Here is a 14,029-nt window from a genome sequence, read left to right as displayed (position 1 = left end):
CAGTTATGGGGCACTTTTGACTACCATTGTCATTTTACCTACCCTCAATAGGGTCTAAGAACTTTCATCCAAATATCTTTCTCTGTGTTCATCAGAACAAATACGAGTAATTCATGACAGAATATTCATTTTTGTGTGAACGATCCTTTTAAAATGCACAAAAAGCTGTGATGAGAACTCTAGCCTGTCCATGTTTCCAGCCACATTAAAAATGACACGGTTATTTATCCGATTGAATCATTTAAGAACCTCAACACAAGTTCCTCAATAAAATGTATATCCAGTTTTATAGTGAACTCTAAAACAGAAATATGGTTAACCTTATCCTGACACATGATAAAAATCTTCAACGTGTCAGAGTATCATTTTCCTGTGCATTTGTGAAGCTGGGGATGAAGAAAATTATAAAATTATAAATTACAGCTTCAATTTGAATTTCACTTGGATGAATCTATGACAATTCCTTTGAGCTAATCAGATTTATGTGGCTGCTTTCGTCACATAGACTCACAATTGGCCCCTCAAGTCTGCGTGAGCCTTCTGGTGTTTCTCTGCACTAATCCACCCCAGATGCTCAATGTGAGATAACCAAAAAGCCTGTCTTCTCACCAACAGCCAAAACTATACACATTGGATTTCTCCAGAAAGAAGTATGTAGAGTCACTGCTTTGGCCTACAGTTCACAATTTATTCTTTAAATGATCTGTTTGTTTCCAAGTTCTTAAAGAAGTGGTCAGGTTCTGGGTGAGGCAGTCCAAGCTCCCAGTCTTTAGATGAAATGGAAGACTTGCGTTGGAGGGACAAATCTCGGCTGAGGCTGCTGTCCAAAAGCAGGTCGGGATGAGGTGGGGGAGGGAGGATTCCTGGGTCAGGTTCAGAGGAAAATGAGCACAGGGACTCTGTTTTGTTGGGACGATAATCACGCAAGCAGTCCTGCCTAGGCAGCGTTCGGCTGGTCTCATGAACCTCAGTTTTGCCATTGGAGGTGCTCCTCCAGTCCCAGGTGTTACCATTGCCCGAAGAAAGACGCACCACGGGGTGGTGAGGGGCATGGGCGTCTACTGTGACAATACTGGCGCTGTCTCGCTCAGAAGGGATGCGGTAATATGGAGATTCTGAGCCTGTGCTGGAGGTGGCACAAGAGGAGCCAGTCTCAGAAGACTTGGGTGTGGTAACAGTAACCGGACCTTGTTGCTTAGACATGGCAATGACCTGCATAACCCGAGGCTGGTTAGGCAATCGAGGAGGTTCTGGTGTGGCAGCTGGTACTGGTCCTCCTTTCTCTGTCATGGAGAGCCACTTAGCCCGTGTGGTTGAGCTTTTGGGTGACACCGGGGGTGGTCTGGTGGCTTCTTCGGGGATGTGAACTAACTGTGGGGCACCGGGTCTCTGGGGCATTATCACCCTGGTACCCCCTGAGGCCATCACTGCTGCTCCACTGTTGGCTTGCACGGTAGGATAAAGGGAGGTGTGCATGCTCATTTCCTCTTCAACTCCCCCTTCGCTGCCGTCAGCTCCCTCCACAGTGGCTTCCTCCTCTTCTTCGTCCCGCAGGCAAAGACTGCGCATCTCCATTGATTTCTGCTTCCATTCGGACACCAACTGTTTCGAACGGTGCGAGTCCATTGGCACATGGAAGGTCATGTGACGTTGAGCAGGCTCCTCCATAGCGTTGGTGCTGGCGCGGGGCAAGGTGTTACTGAAGGTCACCATGGTCTCCTTTCCCATTGGATTGCGAGGAGCCAGGAGCTCAACATCGGCACTGGCTCTCTTTAGGCTGCCCATGGAGGCCTTCTCTCGACGCACCTTACGGTTCAGGCTGGCAACATGCGGCGGGGCGGATAGTTCATCGTTGCTCTCAGAAGCATGGGCTTTTTGGTAAACGGAGTCATGACCACGCTGTGTTAGCTCTCGCAGAGGATCTTTTTGTGGAGGTCGGGGCTGTTTTATTGGCTTGAGGGGAGTGTCTTCATTAGACTTAAAGTTCCCCACTGCATATAATGCCTGGAGTGTGGAAGGGATGGAAGAAAGTTGTTACTATAACACTAATATTAATATGTGCTTTTTATAAAGACAACTGAATCGCATACACTTTGAGGCTAAAACATATGCAGACATTCACATCATGCTTGTTTAACATTTAGTTAAGATTGTATTGTTAGAAAAAGAAGGCTGGTTTTCACTTTGCTGCTCTGAAAGCTTTTACTCTTCTGGGATGGGTTTCCACTTAATGTTGGGACTACTGAGACACAAGAACATCAGTGAGGTCAGGTACTAATGCTGGGTGATGAATTCTGACTCAGTGTTCCTCACAAATTTTTAGTCTCAAAAAGGACGTGTTGTATAATCTTGTAGCCTACTGCTTCGTGGGGCTTATTGCTTTTATAAAAGGGTTATTCCACATAGCAAGATTTCATAGATTAAAACAGCAAATAATATATTATATTAATACAAATTTATTTCTTCTGTCAAACAAAGTATTTCTAGTATGGTTAACTACACACAGGTGTGTTCACTTAAAGGGATAGTTCACCCAAAAATGAAAATTCTGTCATCATTTACTTAGCCTCAAATGCTACTGTTACACTGTACACAAAAGAAGATATTTGGTAGAATGTTTTAACATACAGTTTTGGGGCACCACTGACTACCATAGGAGAAAACAAAACTCTGGTAGTCAATATTGCCCCAGAACAGTTTGGTTTCCCACATGCCTCAAAAAATAATGTACCGCATAATTAAACAGAATTTAAAGCGTAACTAAATGTAACAATAATTTACCTCTTTTTGGGTGAACTGTCCCTTTAATGACAGATTTTTTGAGTGTATGCTACTGAAAATTTCAGATATGCAATAGACTTGTCGAATCATTTCTTGAATATATAATATATATATATATATAAAGAATATATTCAATGTATGAGGACGGGTTTCTTCAAAAATAAAACATACAAAAGCTAAGATTTTAAAACGTTCAGCATCCTCTGATAAAATGTTTATGTAATAAAACGGCATCGCTGTATCAATTTTACACAAATGCTTTTGATAGGTGTAGTCCAAATATGTATTTTGAAGACTGCTCATCAAATCTACTGAGCTTTCAAAGCTTCAGAACTTTTCTCTATCCCATTTTCTTTTACTTATTTTCTCCTTCAATGCAAATGACACTTTCAGAAATGATTTCCGCCCTCTCATATGGTTAGAGAGATTATAGCACATCGGAGAGGCACGGTAAAGAATGACAGAAGAAGAAAGAGAAAAAACTGTGAAACATTTCCTGAAGATTCCTAGAGGATTTGTTCTCCTCTAATTGAAACAAAGTCCTAAATATAGACCGTGCTAAAGACAGTTAGGAAAACAGTGTGAGCAGGCAGATAAATAAATCTTGAGATCTGTCAAAGCCAAAACTTGATCAGAGCTGTAAAAACCAACCAGAAAACCTTTTATGACTCACCAGGTAAACAGCAATGCCAGCTCCAATCACAAAGCCCACGTAGACATCGATGGGGTGACTTCGGTACTGGGTGATCTGGGTCAAGCTGGCCAGGGCTGCAGCTATGGCGAATGCAAACACCAGCATGGGCTTCAACAGCTTGGTGCTATCTGAGATTGTGGCGCTGAAGTACATCTGATGAAGACAAACACGCGTACAATTCACAACAGCACGACCCATCTGCTTGGGTAAAACCCCACACATTTAAAATGAGCTTTGAGACCCAAAACTAACTTCCAATTAAAATGGGCTGTAATATGGTAAATGTAATTACAGCGGCTCGCCTGTCTCTTTTCACAGTCCAGAGAGAATGACTTCATTAACAGTTGGAACTCCAGATTAAGGTCAATGAGGCATAGCTAACTGAAGAAAACTAATGGGCATCTCATAAAACACAATAGCTGGGAGGCACCAAGGGGTGTGTGGTCTTATATGATCTCCATTCTGAATATAGCAGAAGACACTCAGCACCTTACATAGTTTTTAATGGATCCTTCTTATCGGAGCATCACATCTATCATGCTTTTTTTATTAATAATATTTCAAAACATATTCAAAGCACAAGCAAGTAAAGAATGCTTACGGATATGTAGACGGCTGCAAAGCCAGACAAAGTGGCATGCTGGGAGGGGAAGGTTTTCCTGATAATATAGAGAGAGGAAAAAAGAGAAAATGTGAAGGGGACTTTAGTCACACCTAGCATGTGATTATTTAGAAGAATCAAGCACAAGCAAGAATTTGAGCACATGATAAAGAAATGTAAATCAGGGAAGGGATGCGAGAGGAACAGATCACGCTTCTGTGAGCAAAACACAATGTCATATCTGCTTAATTCCGTGTTTTTTGTCGACTGACAAGGATTTGGGATCAAAGTCAGGTGAAATTGATTTGTAGTCCTTGTTGGGAAACATTGTTATGGTAAACTCTCAAAAAAAGCTAGCTGTCACTGGGGTGGAACCCTTTTAAAAAATACAGCTCCTAAAGAGTGCATGTATTAGTATCGCTAAAGTACATATTGATACCAAATGTATACATGTACCTCATTTTTTTACGAGATTGTATATAAACATATATACTGTAAACATTGAAGATAAATACACTGTTATTCAAATAATTACTGAAGGGACAGCTCAGCCAAAACGGAAGTTCTGTCATCATTTACTCGACCTCAAGTTGTTCCAAATCTTTATAAACTTCTTTGTTCTGATGAACACAGAGAAAGATTTTTGGAAGAATGCTTATAACCAAACAGTTGTTGGCCACCATTGACTACCTTATTATATTTTTTGGTAAATGTCTTTGTTCTGTTGAACACAAAATAAGATATTTTGAAGAATGTAGGACAGCAAACAGATCTGGGGCACTTTTGACTACCATTATCATTTTTCCTACTATGGTAGTCAATGATGACCAGGAAGTGTTTGGTTACAAGCATTCTAATATCTTTCTCTTTGTTCATCAAAACAAAGAAATTTACACAGATATCGAGGGTGAGTAAATGATGACATATATTTTTGGGTGAACTGTCCCTCCAATAAATAAATGTTTTCATACAATTTGACAGGCTCCGACAAATTGCAGTAGCTGCCAAAACAACAAGGCAAATCATGAACAAAATGTTATTGACAATAAATGTTTTTGTACATTCATGGCAGCACTAATTTATCCAATGATTATTAAATAATGAAGAACATGATTATAAATTATTAAATCAAGACATTGTTACTCGAGCACAATTCAGGCATTATAAACAGTGGATTTAGATGCCTAAGCTGGTGTCCAGTCAAGCTTACATGCCAGATCATAGCAGTCTGTTGCATCTTTCACAGCCCAGCAGAAGTATAAACTGGAAGATGGGGAATTGGGTGCATTTGCACTGTTACGCGATTTACATAATTCCTCCCATGAATCAGGTGGTAAAACAATGGAGACGGCAGAACAAAGAATGACCTTCTCAGGTGTGTACTGTATGTGTCAAAAGTTAGTTTGTTTTAACAGAGGTCTGTTCTAGTCACCTGGCTGACAGAATGGCATACTGGTCCCGGCCTGAGCAGATGTCCTGGGTTATGTAGGGGTTTATATCACATGCCACACCAGGCAGGGTATAGTTGGGTTTGCATACGGTTAAGAAGAAGGGTGCATGATAGCCAGTGGCCAGCTGGATAACGTCCGTGACCAGTGCAGTGGCACACAGCCCAAACACATGAACACCTGTGAGGAAAAGAGAAACTGTCAGTGCAAACTGTGCTAACTGAGCCAGACTTCTTTTTGTGTGTGCGTTCGTCCTACGTGGCCAACACGGGACCATATGCTTCTTCAAAAATAGAAAAACTCTTAAAAGTGCCCGAATGTTCTTGAGTGTCTGAATAATGAATGTCATTCAGGTCCCAAGTATTAAAGCAAAGGATACTGTGAGAGAACAAGTGGAGTATCAAAATATCCTTAAGCGCAATGCCATTCAAAGCTGTTTAGCTGTAAGAAAATCAACAAAATATGACTTTCTTTTTTATAGATTATTTGTGTTTTAACATTTTTTTACCTTATGTCGAGTCAAAAATTATAAATACGACGATTAAGCTTCATAGTTAATTTGGGGTGTGAATTGGCCTTAAAGGGACAGCTCACCCAAAAATAATCATTCTTTCATCATTTACTCACACTCACATGTTTGGAATTAAACATGGACTTTCTCATGCAGAACACAAAAGAAGATATTTGGAAGAATGTTGGTAACCAAACAACATTAGAACCCATTGACTTCCTCTGTATGAAAACCCAACCAATGACACTTTAAAAAAGCCAATATTTTAAATATCTTCTTTTGTGTTTCACAGAGGAAAGATTTACATACAGGTTTTGAACAACACAAGGGTGAATAAATGTTGAATTAATTTATTTAAGCAGAATTGAAATTTTTGGGTGACCTATCCCTTTGAGACATCGCACTTTAGAGTATCTCTGTGAAATGAACATACCCACAAAACGGACTGTCCTGCGTAAAAAAGAGTTGAAATTGCACCCTCCTGCATTTATACTTCCTTCAGAACCCGAGGGAATCTTCAACTTGGATTGCATACAGTACATCAAGGCCTCTCCGAGCATGATCTAAGCCAGGAACACAGAAAACCAAAGAGTGCCTTAAGCAACAGCTCAAATTCAATCTGTCCAATGATTATTTATGCTTTAACAAGATGCTAAAACTCAGTTCTTAACCATTTTACGCACTGACCATACAGCATCATGCGCTTCATCAATTGGTTGAATAAGGTAATAGGATACTGTGTATTATTCGGCTACACTAAGATAAATAAGTTAGGCCGTTTATGAATAGAGTATGAATACTCACAGACGCTGCAGGGCCAGCAAAGGCCAGGCTGAGCAGCATGAGCAAAGGAATGAGCTCGTCTCCCGTTTCCACATAGGGCATGCTCAGTGTGCGGTCATGGCAACGGTACCCTACTTTGGCTGGCTGCAAAACGTCGGTCAGCTCCAAGAAGTAAAGGGAGATCATGGAAGATGCAACTATTGGCAGCTAAGAGAGAGAGAGAGAGAGAGTCCGAATAAACCAAATTATCAAAGAAAGTAAAAAGTCATATTTAGATCACTGGGAAAAGGAAAGTAAATACCAAAGTAAACTAGAATGTGATCGGACTTTAAACAGAAAATACAATCTGTCAGATTATCTCTACACTGTTGGAGATGTTAAACAGAGACGGATCATGACCAAATACAGACTCAGTGATCACAGTCTGGCCATAGAGTGCTGCAGACACAGACAAACATGGCTTCCAAAGGAACGAGTCCGTGCACAATGTGACACCTGTGAGGTCGAAACAGAGACACACTTTCTCCTTCATTTGTAATCAATTTAAAGATGTGAGAGAGAAACGCTTTAACAAAATGTCAAATCTCTTGCCAGAGTTTGATAGGTGTTCAGAAACAGAGCGAATGCAGATGTAACTGGGGGAGAAGAGACACACATCAGCTGCTGCTACATTCATCTATCAACCCTCAGAAACAAACTACTGCCTTGATCTGTTACAATCAATGTACATTTAAACTGTTTACTCTTATTACATTTTCATGTTTCTGCCTGAAATCTACATTTCATATTGTTATTTTATTTCCATACTTCTTTTGTTTACTTACATATGCTTTATTTTATATTTCATTCTATATTTATGCCTTTCTTATTTAAAGTGTATGTTTTTTGTAATATGTTCAATGTTTGGCAATATTGTAAGAACATGCAATCTTTTTTTTATCTTTACCCAAAAATTGAGAGCGAGCGAGTGCGTGTGTGAGAGAGAGAGAGAGAGAGAGAGAGAGAGAGAGAGAGAGAGAGAGAGAGAGAGAGAGAGAGAGAGAACAGGGGAGTGGTCGGGTTATGGGAAAGGTGGTGCAAGAGTAATCAGTCAACATTTAATGTGTAGATACATTCATGAATTATTAACACAAACAGCATTAGGCTTGACATACAAACACGTAGGCCACACATGAAATTTTTATAAATGTCACTGCTTAGGATAATAAAATCAAAGTGGCATTCAATTTATTTATGTTGTTTTCTCAAGGACACCTTATGCTAAACATTCCTCAACCAAGGAAGTTTATTTTTAACATCTTAAGAAAAATGCTGTTTCAAATTGAAAAGGGGATATTTTAACACTATCTGAATCAGATCATTGGTCAATAAATCCAGTGAATCGTGTTTATGATCACTACCATTACAGTGAACAATACCGAGTGCTCACTCTCAGGGAATGTTTTCACTCACAGGTTATTTCAAGTACATTTCAATTACACCATGAACGTCTAAAGGGATAGTTCACCCAAAAATGGAAAATTCTGTCCTCATTTACTCAACCTCTTGTCATTTCAAACCTGTATGACGTTCCTTCTTCCGCAGAACACAAAAGAAGATGGTTGGTAACCGAACAGCACTGGCCCACGTTCACTTCTATTGTAGGGACACCAAACCAGTGCAAGTGAATAGGGACTAGTTAACAACATTCTTAAAAATATCTTATTATGTGTTCTGCAGAAAAAAAGTCATACAAGTTTGAAATGACAATAGGTAGAGTAAATTATTACAGCAACCTTCAGTGGAATGCAGAAAAGGAGACTAGAGGCTGTTATATGATTGGCTGAGGTGCCTCACGTGATTCGTGTAAGCCGTTACGCTTTCATTACCCGCAGTTTCCGCTTTTACTTCGGATATTCAAATTGGTTAAAAGTTATAGATTAGGAATTAGAACTCCATTGATCTTGTAAACAGCAGATGACTCTCCTTGAAAGAGTCAGTGGTTACTACAATAATAAAGCAGTTTAAGGGCAAGATGAACGAGGTTTGAACAGAAGATGTCAAAGCTTTACCCCAACAGCTCCGAACACTGACATATCCGAGCATACCTCCACAAAATAGAAGCAGGGCAGCAATGTCATGCTGTCTTTGGGAGGTTTCTTCTTAGGCTTGTCTTTTGGAGACATTTTAGGGTTTGGCCGAGTATAATCTGAAAGTAAAAATAGTCAAGAAACACAGAATAATAGCAAACATATTATTTAATTGCAGATAACATAAATAATATACACAGATAACAAACTCGCTCCTCTATATCCTTTAACCTCGGAAAGTTCTTGGAATGTCTCAGATTTGTTTAATAAATGGATCACTGAGCATGTTTGTAGGTTGTCTCACTAAGCATGTAAATATTGAGAGCAACCGATGCAGATGAACAGACACTGGTGTGCTACATTCAGAGTGTAAAATTATTATTGTTATGTCATTAGTGTTACATTTATATGGTCAAGGTTTACATAAGACAGTATTACAAACAATACACCCAAACATAGCAAATATACAGACGCGAAAGACATTAAGAGGTCACTCCAAAATTGTTTTTCTGAATTCACTATTTATACAGAAGGCACATTTCAATGAAATTATCTGAACTATTCACAGCATTACTGCCTAATCTTAGATGAAAATATGTTTTTTTTGCTTTTATTTGTAGACATTTGAAACAGGAAAAACTGGTCAAACAAAAAAGATAGGCCAATGTAATGTTTGCAGATCTTGAATACTACAAAGTTCATATTGATGTTTAAACAACACAATAATAATGTTGCATGCATTTTGGGATAATTCAAAAATGAATACATGGACTATGGAATATGCCTGATTTTGATCACAGCTTTCATGTATCTTTGCATGCTGTCAGTCTTTCATATTTCTCTTGGGTGACTTTGTCATTCCTGATGTTTGTTTCTGTAGAAATTCAACTAACACTGTACTGGAATTAACCCAATACATGCTGAAATGCTGATAAAAGGCCAAACTGGAGTGCTCTCTTAATCTTTTGTGGCTGTATTTTTATATATCAAATACAATTATAACTGTAAAGTTGTTTTCAATTAAATGCAGTTTTTAAGTAAAATTTTAACTATATTCAGCATCACAGTCTTGTTGTTTCAGACTAGAGGGCAGATCATGATAAAAGGCTTAGCAAAAATTATTATAAATTAATAAATTATTTATGCTGGTTATAAAAGTCATTATTTGGAGCTGAAGATCTCTATAGTTTCAAGGATGTGGCTTTATTTTTCTATGACACAGCAGACTGTCTACAAACAAAAGATGTTGTGATGCTTTAAAGTACAGCTTTCAAAACAGCAGATCTCTTCTTTGAAAAACGAATACGTGCATCCTAAACATTTTGAGATGTAATGGTTTTGGATGATATTACATCATTCCGAAAGTATTTGCAGAGTGCCTAGTCAGCCAATTCAGGATTCAATACCGCTTCCAAGTGTCAGATTAAAAAGAGTACAGCAATTATAAACGTATAATCCAGCATATACCGACAAAAGTGGCTCCCAGATTTAGGCGTCAGTTACTTTTTGGGACTTTATGCATACAGCATGCCTGAATATCCCTGTCTCTCCCCAAGCAGACAGCTAATGAAAGTTGGGTGACACATGGTGACCATATTGGTCTCCGTGGCTCACACTGCACAAACAAAGAAAGCTCTTTCAGGGGAGAGGGGACTATTTATCCTGCACAACTTTGTTTGTCTCTCTTGAGAGAGGGGGACATGGAGAGGGCTAGGAATGAACAGACTCATCTCTGTGCTGTCAAGGAGTGTATTGGCTGGCAAATAAAAAGCGCTTAGATGTAAAGCAGCAATCAGGGGAACCTCTTCAGCGATATGTCAGAGCTGGTGGGAAGTTGGCACTGAATACATTTGTGCCAAGTGCGGAGAGAATAGGACATATCATTGAAACCTTTTCAGCGATACATTAAAAACAGGTTAGAAAATAAAGCCAGGAATTCTAAGGTCCATACTTATAATCAAAGAACACATGCTTTTCTATTTTCTATCAGGTGGAGAAAGTGCCAAAGACAACGGTGTGGTATGTCATTTTATGCAAATCCTGCTTTTGGCAGTCAGAAATCATCATGTATCTGTCCAAACGAATCTACTTCCTTTGGATAAGCTGCGTTCACTTTAGGAAAACCGCCACAAGAAGCTGATCTGGGGTCAGACTGGTGTTGTACCGTACTAGCTGCGCTGTCCACTACATGGTACTGAAACAGCTTTGAGTGCGAGCTGCGCGCTCACACCGACACTGACAATATAACGGAGATGTGACTTTATAATTGTAATCGTCACGATGGTCATTCATGTTGCTCTAAATAACCGTGAGACATTTATGGCCTCAATTTGAACACGATTGACACGACACGGCCTTTCAAAGTGGAAGATGTTACATTTTCTTTCAATTTCGGCTTTTGCGAATTTCAAGATGTCCTCGTGGTCAGTTGTATCACACTACACACCTCTTTCCTATGCTGAAATGGTGTCATGTGCTATTCTGGATGTCGTACAGAACACGAGAGCTAGTGGCAGAAACGTACTTTTTATTAATAGGCTATGCATTTAGAAAAAGACGAGACGAGAAATTACGCATTTAGAAATGACTATTCAGCATGTCTGGTCAACATTGTTTGTTTTAAGGGTTACCAAGAACAGGCTCGGTCAGCATACAAGACTGGTCTCACCTCTTTCTCGTTGTTGTGGAAAATTCATCGACTCCCTCCGAGCCCTTCTCCGTCTCTTGGTTCGTCTGTGGTGCTCCAGCTTTCCTCGGTGGGACTTAATCCATTTCACGCTTGTACTAAATATCTTTGTGTCCACTTCCCCCTTACCCGCTGAAGGTGAGCGGACGCACGAAAGTATGAATGAACCCGGACTCTCCGTTTATATTTCCCCAACCCAAAGTCTCAGAAGTAGATTTCCACGCAATTGCGCCACTTTCTCGTGGAGATCTCAAACGCGGACCTCTTAAGATAGTCGATAGTAAACGAGAAAGGAACGCAGTCACTGTGCGGGGCACCGTGCGTGAGCACAAAAGGCTATTGGGAAAGGGGGGGTTCTTGAGGGAGGGGACGGTGGAAATGAGGCGGTTCACTTTTTAACACAAACATACACTCGCACACACAAACGCGTCTCCTTTAACCGTCGTTTATTTGAAGTCACCTTCCAATAACGCGTAACAAAAGAGATGCGGGCACCACGCGTGGATGGGGACTTCCGTTCACGACCGCAAGGGTTAAAACGGTCCTGTCTTTGTGCATGTGGACCGTCTGCCCCGTCGTTTGCGCTTTAATATTCAGATACCCTTAACAGAAATCACGCTAGACCCGCGTGGTGCTTAGGGTCTTTGTTTATTTCCACGGGGTGGGGCTCTATATTTTGACCATGCGATGCGCCCCTTTGTGTCTAGGTATGTTTCAAGTCAAAAGCGGACGGCAGCACATGGCGAAGCGCGCGTCATCTCCTCGCTCCGCGCGGTTTCTCGCATGAGTGAACAGCATCCCGCTTGCTTGTTTCAGAGGGTGAACATGTTCTGATCTCAGGTTATCCTGTGCTCTCTTCTGCATTGCTTTCACATTTTGTTAAACATTTCACACTTCAAGACCCACGATGCTTGTAGTCAATGTTAGGAATAAGGAGGGAGAAATAAAGAAATGGAATGCATACATATCTAGAATAAATAACAATGAATGAATGATAAAATGACATACAATATCAAAATATAAAATGTAATGGAAAATTCATATTTTAATTCATTAAAAAACATTTCACATTAAAAATAATTGTGATGAAAATCGTCTGTGTTGTTTTATTTAGCATGCACTAATGCAAATGCAGCACACCAGAGAACTAAGGGCAAAAAACCCAGCTCCGCCTCCGATTTCACCCCCCTCTCCCACGCTAGAAGAATGGGGGGGTATTTTCTAAGCAATAGGTTTACCACTGGTTTCCCAGGAGACTGTATTAGGCCTCTTGGGCAGTTCTCCTATACCTCAGTATTGGACCCAGCTGCATGGAGTTAATAAAATCATCACCCAACCATTCAGCCTCAATTCTCATGTCCTCTCTGGCCAATTAGTCGCACACCCTGTGAGGCTAGACTGCCATCAAAACATGTTTCACGCTCTCATCAGTTTCTTACACACTCATTACAGACTCAAAATGGAGGATCAGGTGTCTCTAGACCTCGCAGCTTACACCACTTTCACCATGTCACATTATTCAACTTTTTCAAAGGCCTCTTCCTGAATTTTTTTCCCATAGATCAATCTTGATTAAATGCTTTGGGGGTCCGTCTGCTTTGGGACCAAATGTGCTGCTCTGGTTTGTTTTTAAGGGCCTCACACTGAATGGTTGTATCATGGCGGATTTTTGTTTAGCTCACATTTCAAAACTTAATCTCGTACAACCAGGCAGTTCCATAAATGAGACGTGTTAAACGCGTTTTGTACAGCACTTAGGGGCAAGCTCATATATTGGGATACATACAGTCTTCGCTGTGTTTGGGAGGGTGTATAATATCAGTGGTGCTGGTGACTGGTAAGATGATGGAAAGGTTTGAGTCAAGGTAAACAGAAATAAGCAGGGTATAGAAATAAAGTATAGAAATAAACAGGGAAATACGACCATTATATGAAATGCATGTTTAAGTCTGTAAAATCGCATACTGTATTACTGCATTTCATTTACAAGCTCTTATTCATTTAGACAAAACCAAGACTGGTTTTGTGTTATTGTAATTTAAACATCTCAGGAGACCTCTTGTGGTGAAAAACTTCAACTACAGCAGAATTATGTTTAGTAGCTTTTTGGCAATGTGACTGAGAAACCAAAACAAGTATTCCATTAAGTTTTCGGCTCACTTTGACTATTTTGTGACCAACTCCATTTTTTCAATAGGACATGCACAGGTGAGCCAGTAGTGCACTGCTGATAACACTGAAATAGAAACTGCTGTAAAGATGATCAAATCTCATAGTTTAGGAATTCACCATCCTCAGCTAAGCGACAGATTTGCAAATGTTGGCACCCATAAGGCTAAACAAATATACTATATAAGAAAACATACTGTACATCACACTTTTTAAATGTCCAATTTGTATCTGAAGTCAGATAAAAATCACAAAACATACAGGTTCATACAGCAACCAACTTACAG

At 39.9% G+C, this 14,029-nt stretch overlaps 1 protein-coding gene across 1 annotated transcript; it reads right to left on the bottom strand.

Moving 5' to 3' along the window:
- Nucleotides 1–687: 687 nt before the first annotated feature.
- Nucleotides 688–8,998, bottom strand: plppr3a (phospholipid phosphatase related 3a; the record flags this gene model as incomplete). Its single annotated transcript, XM_079451955.1, has 7 exons — nucleotides 8,906–8,998; nucleotides 6,840–7,025; nucleotides 6,469–6,598; nucleotides 5,509–5,704; nucleotides 4,077–4,134; nucleotides 3,455–3,628; nucleotides 688–2,004 (listed from the first exon to the last, which is right to left on the bottom strand). Exons 1-7 carry the CDS (start codon nucleotides 8,981–8,983, stop codon nucleotides 688–690), a joined length of 2,139 nt encoding a protein of 712 aa, XP_079308081.1. The 5' UTR covers nucleotides 8,984–8,998.
- Between the last annotated feature and the right edge of the window lie 5,031 nt (nucleotides 8,999–14,029).

Source organism: Barbatula barbatula, assembly GCF_947034865.1.
Source record: "Barbatula barbatula genome assembly, chromosome: 3".
NCBI classification, from domain to species: domain Eukaryota; kingdom Metazoa; phylum Chordata; class Actinopteri; order Cypriniformes; family Nemacheilidae; genus Barbatula; species Barbatula barbatula.
The sequence above is the reverse complement of the archived record's forward strand: the minus strand, read 5'-3'. Positions and strand labels throughout refer to the sequence as shown.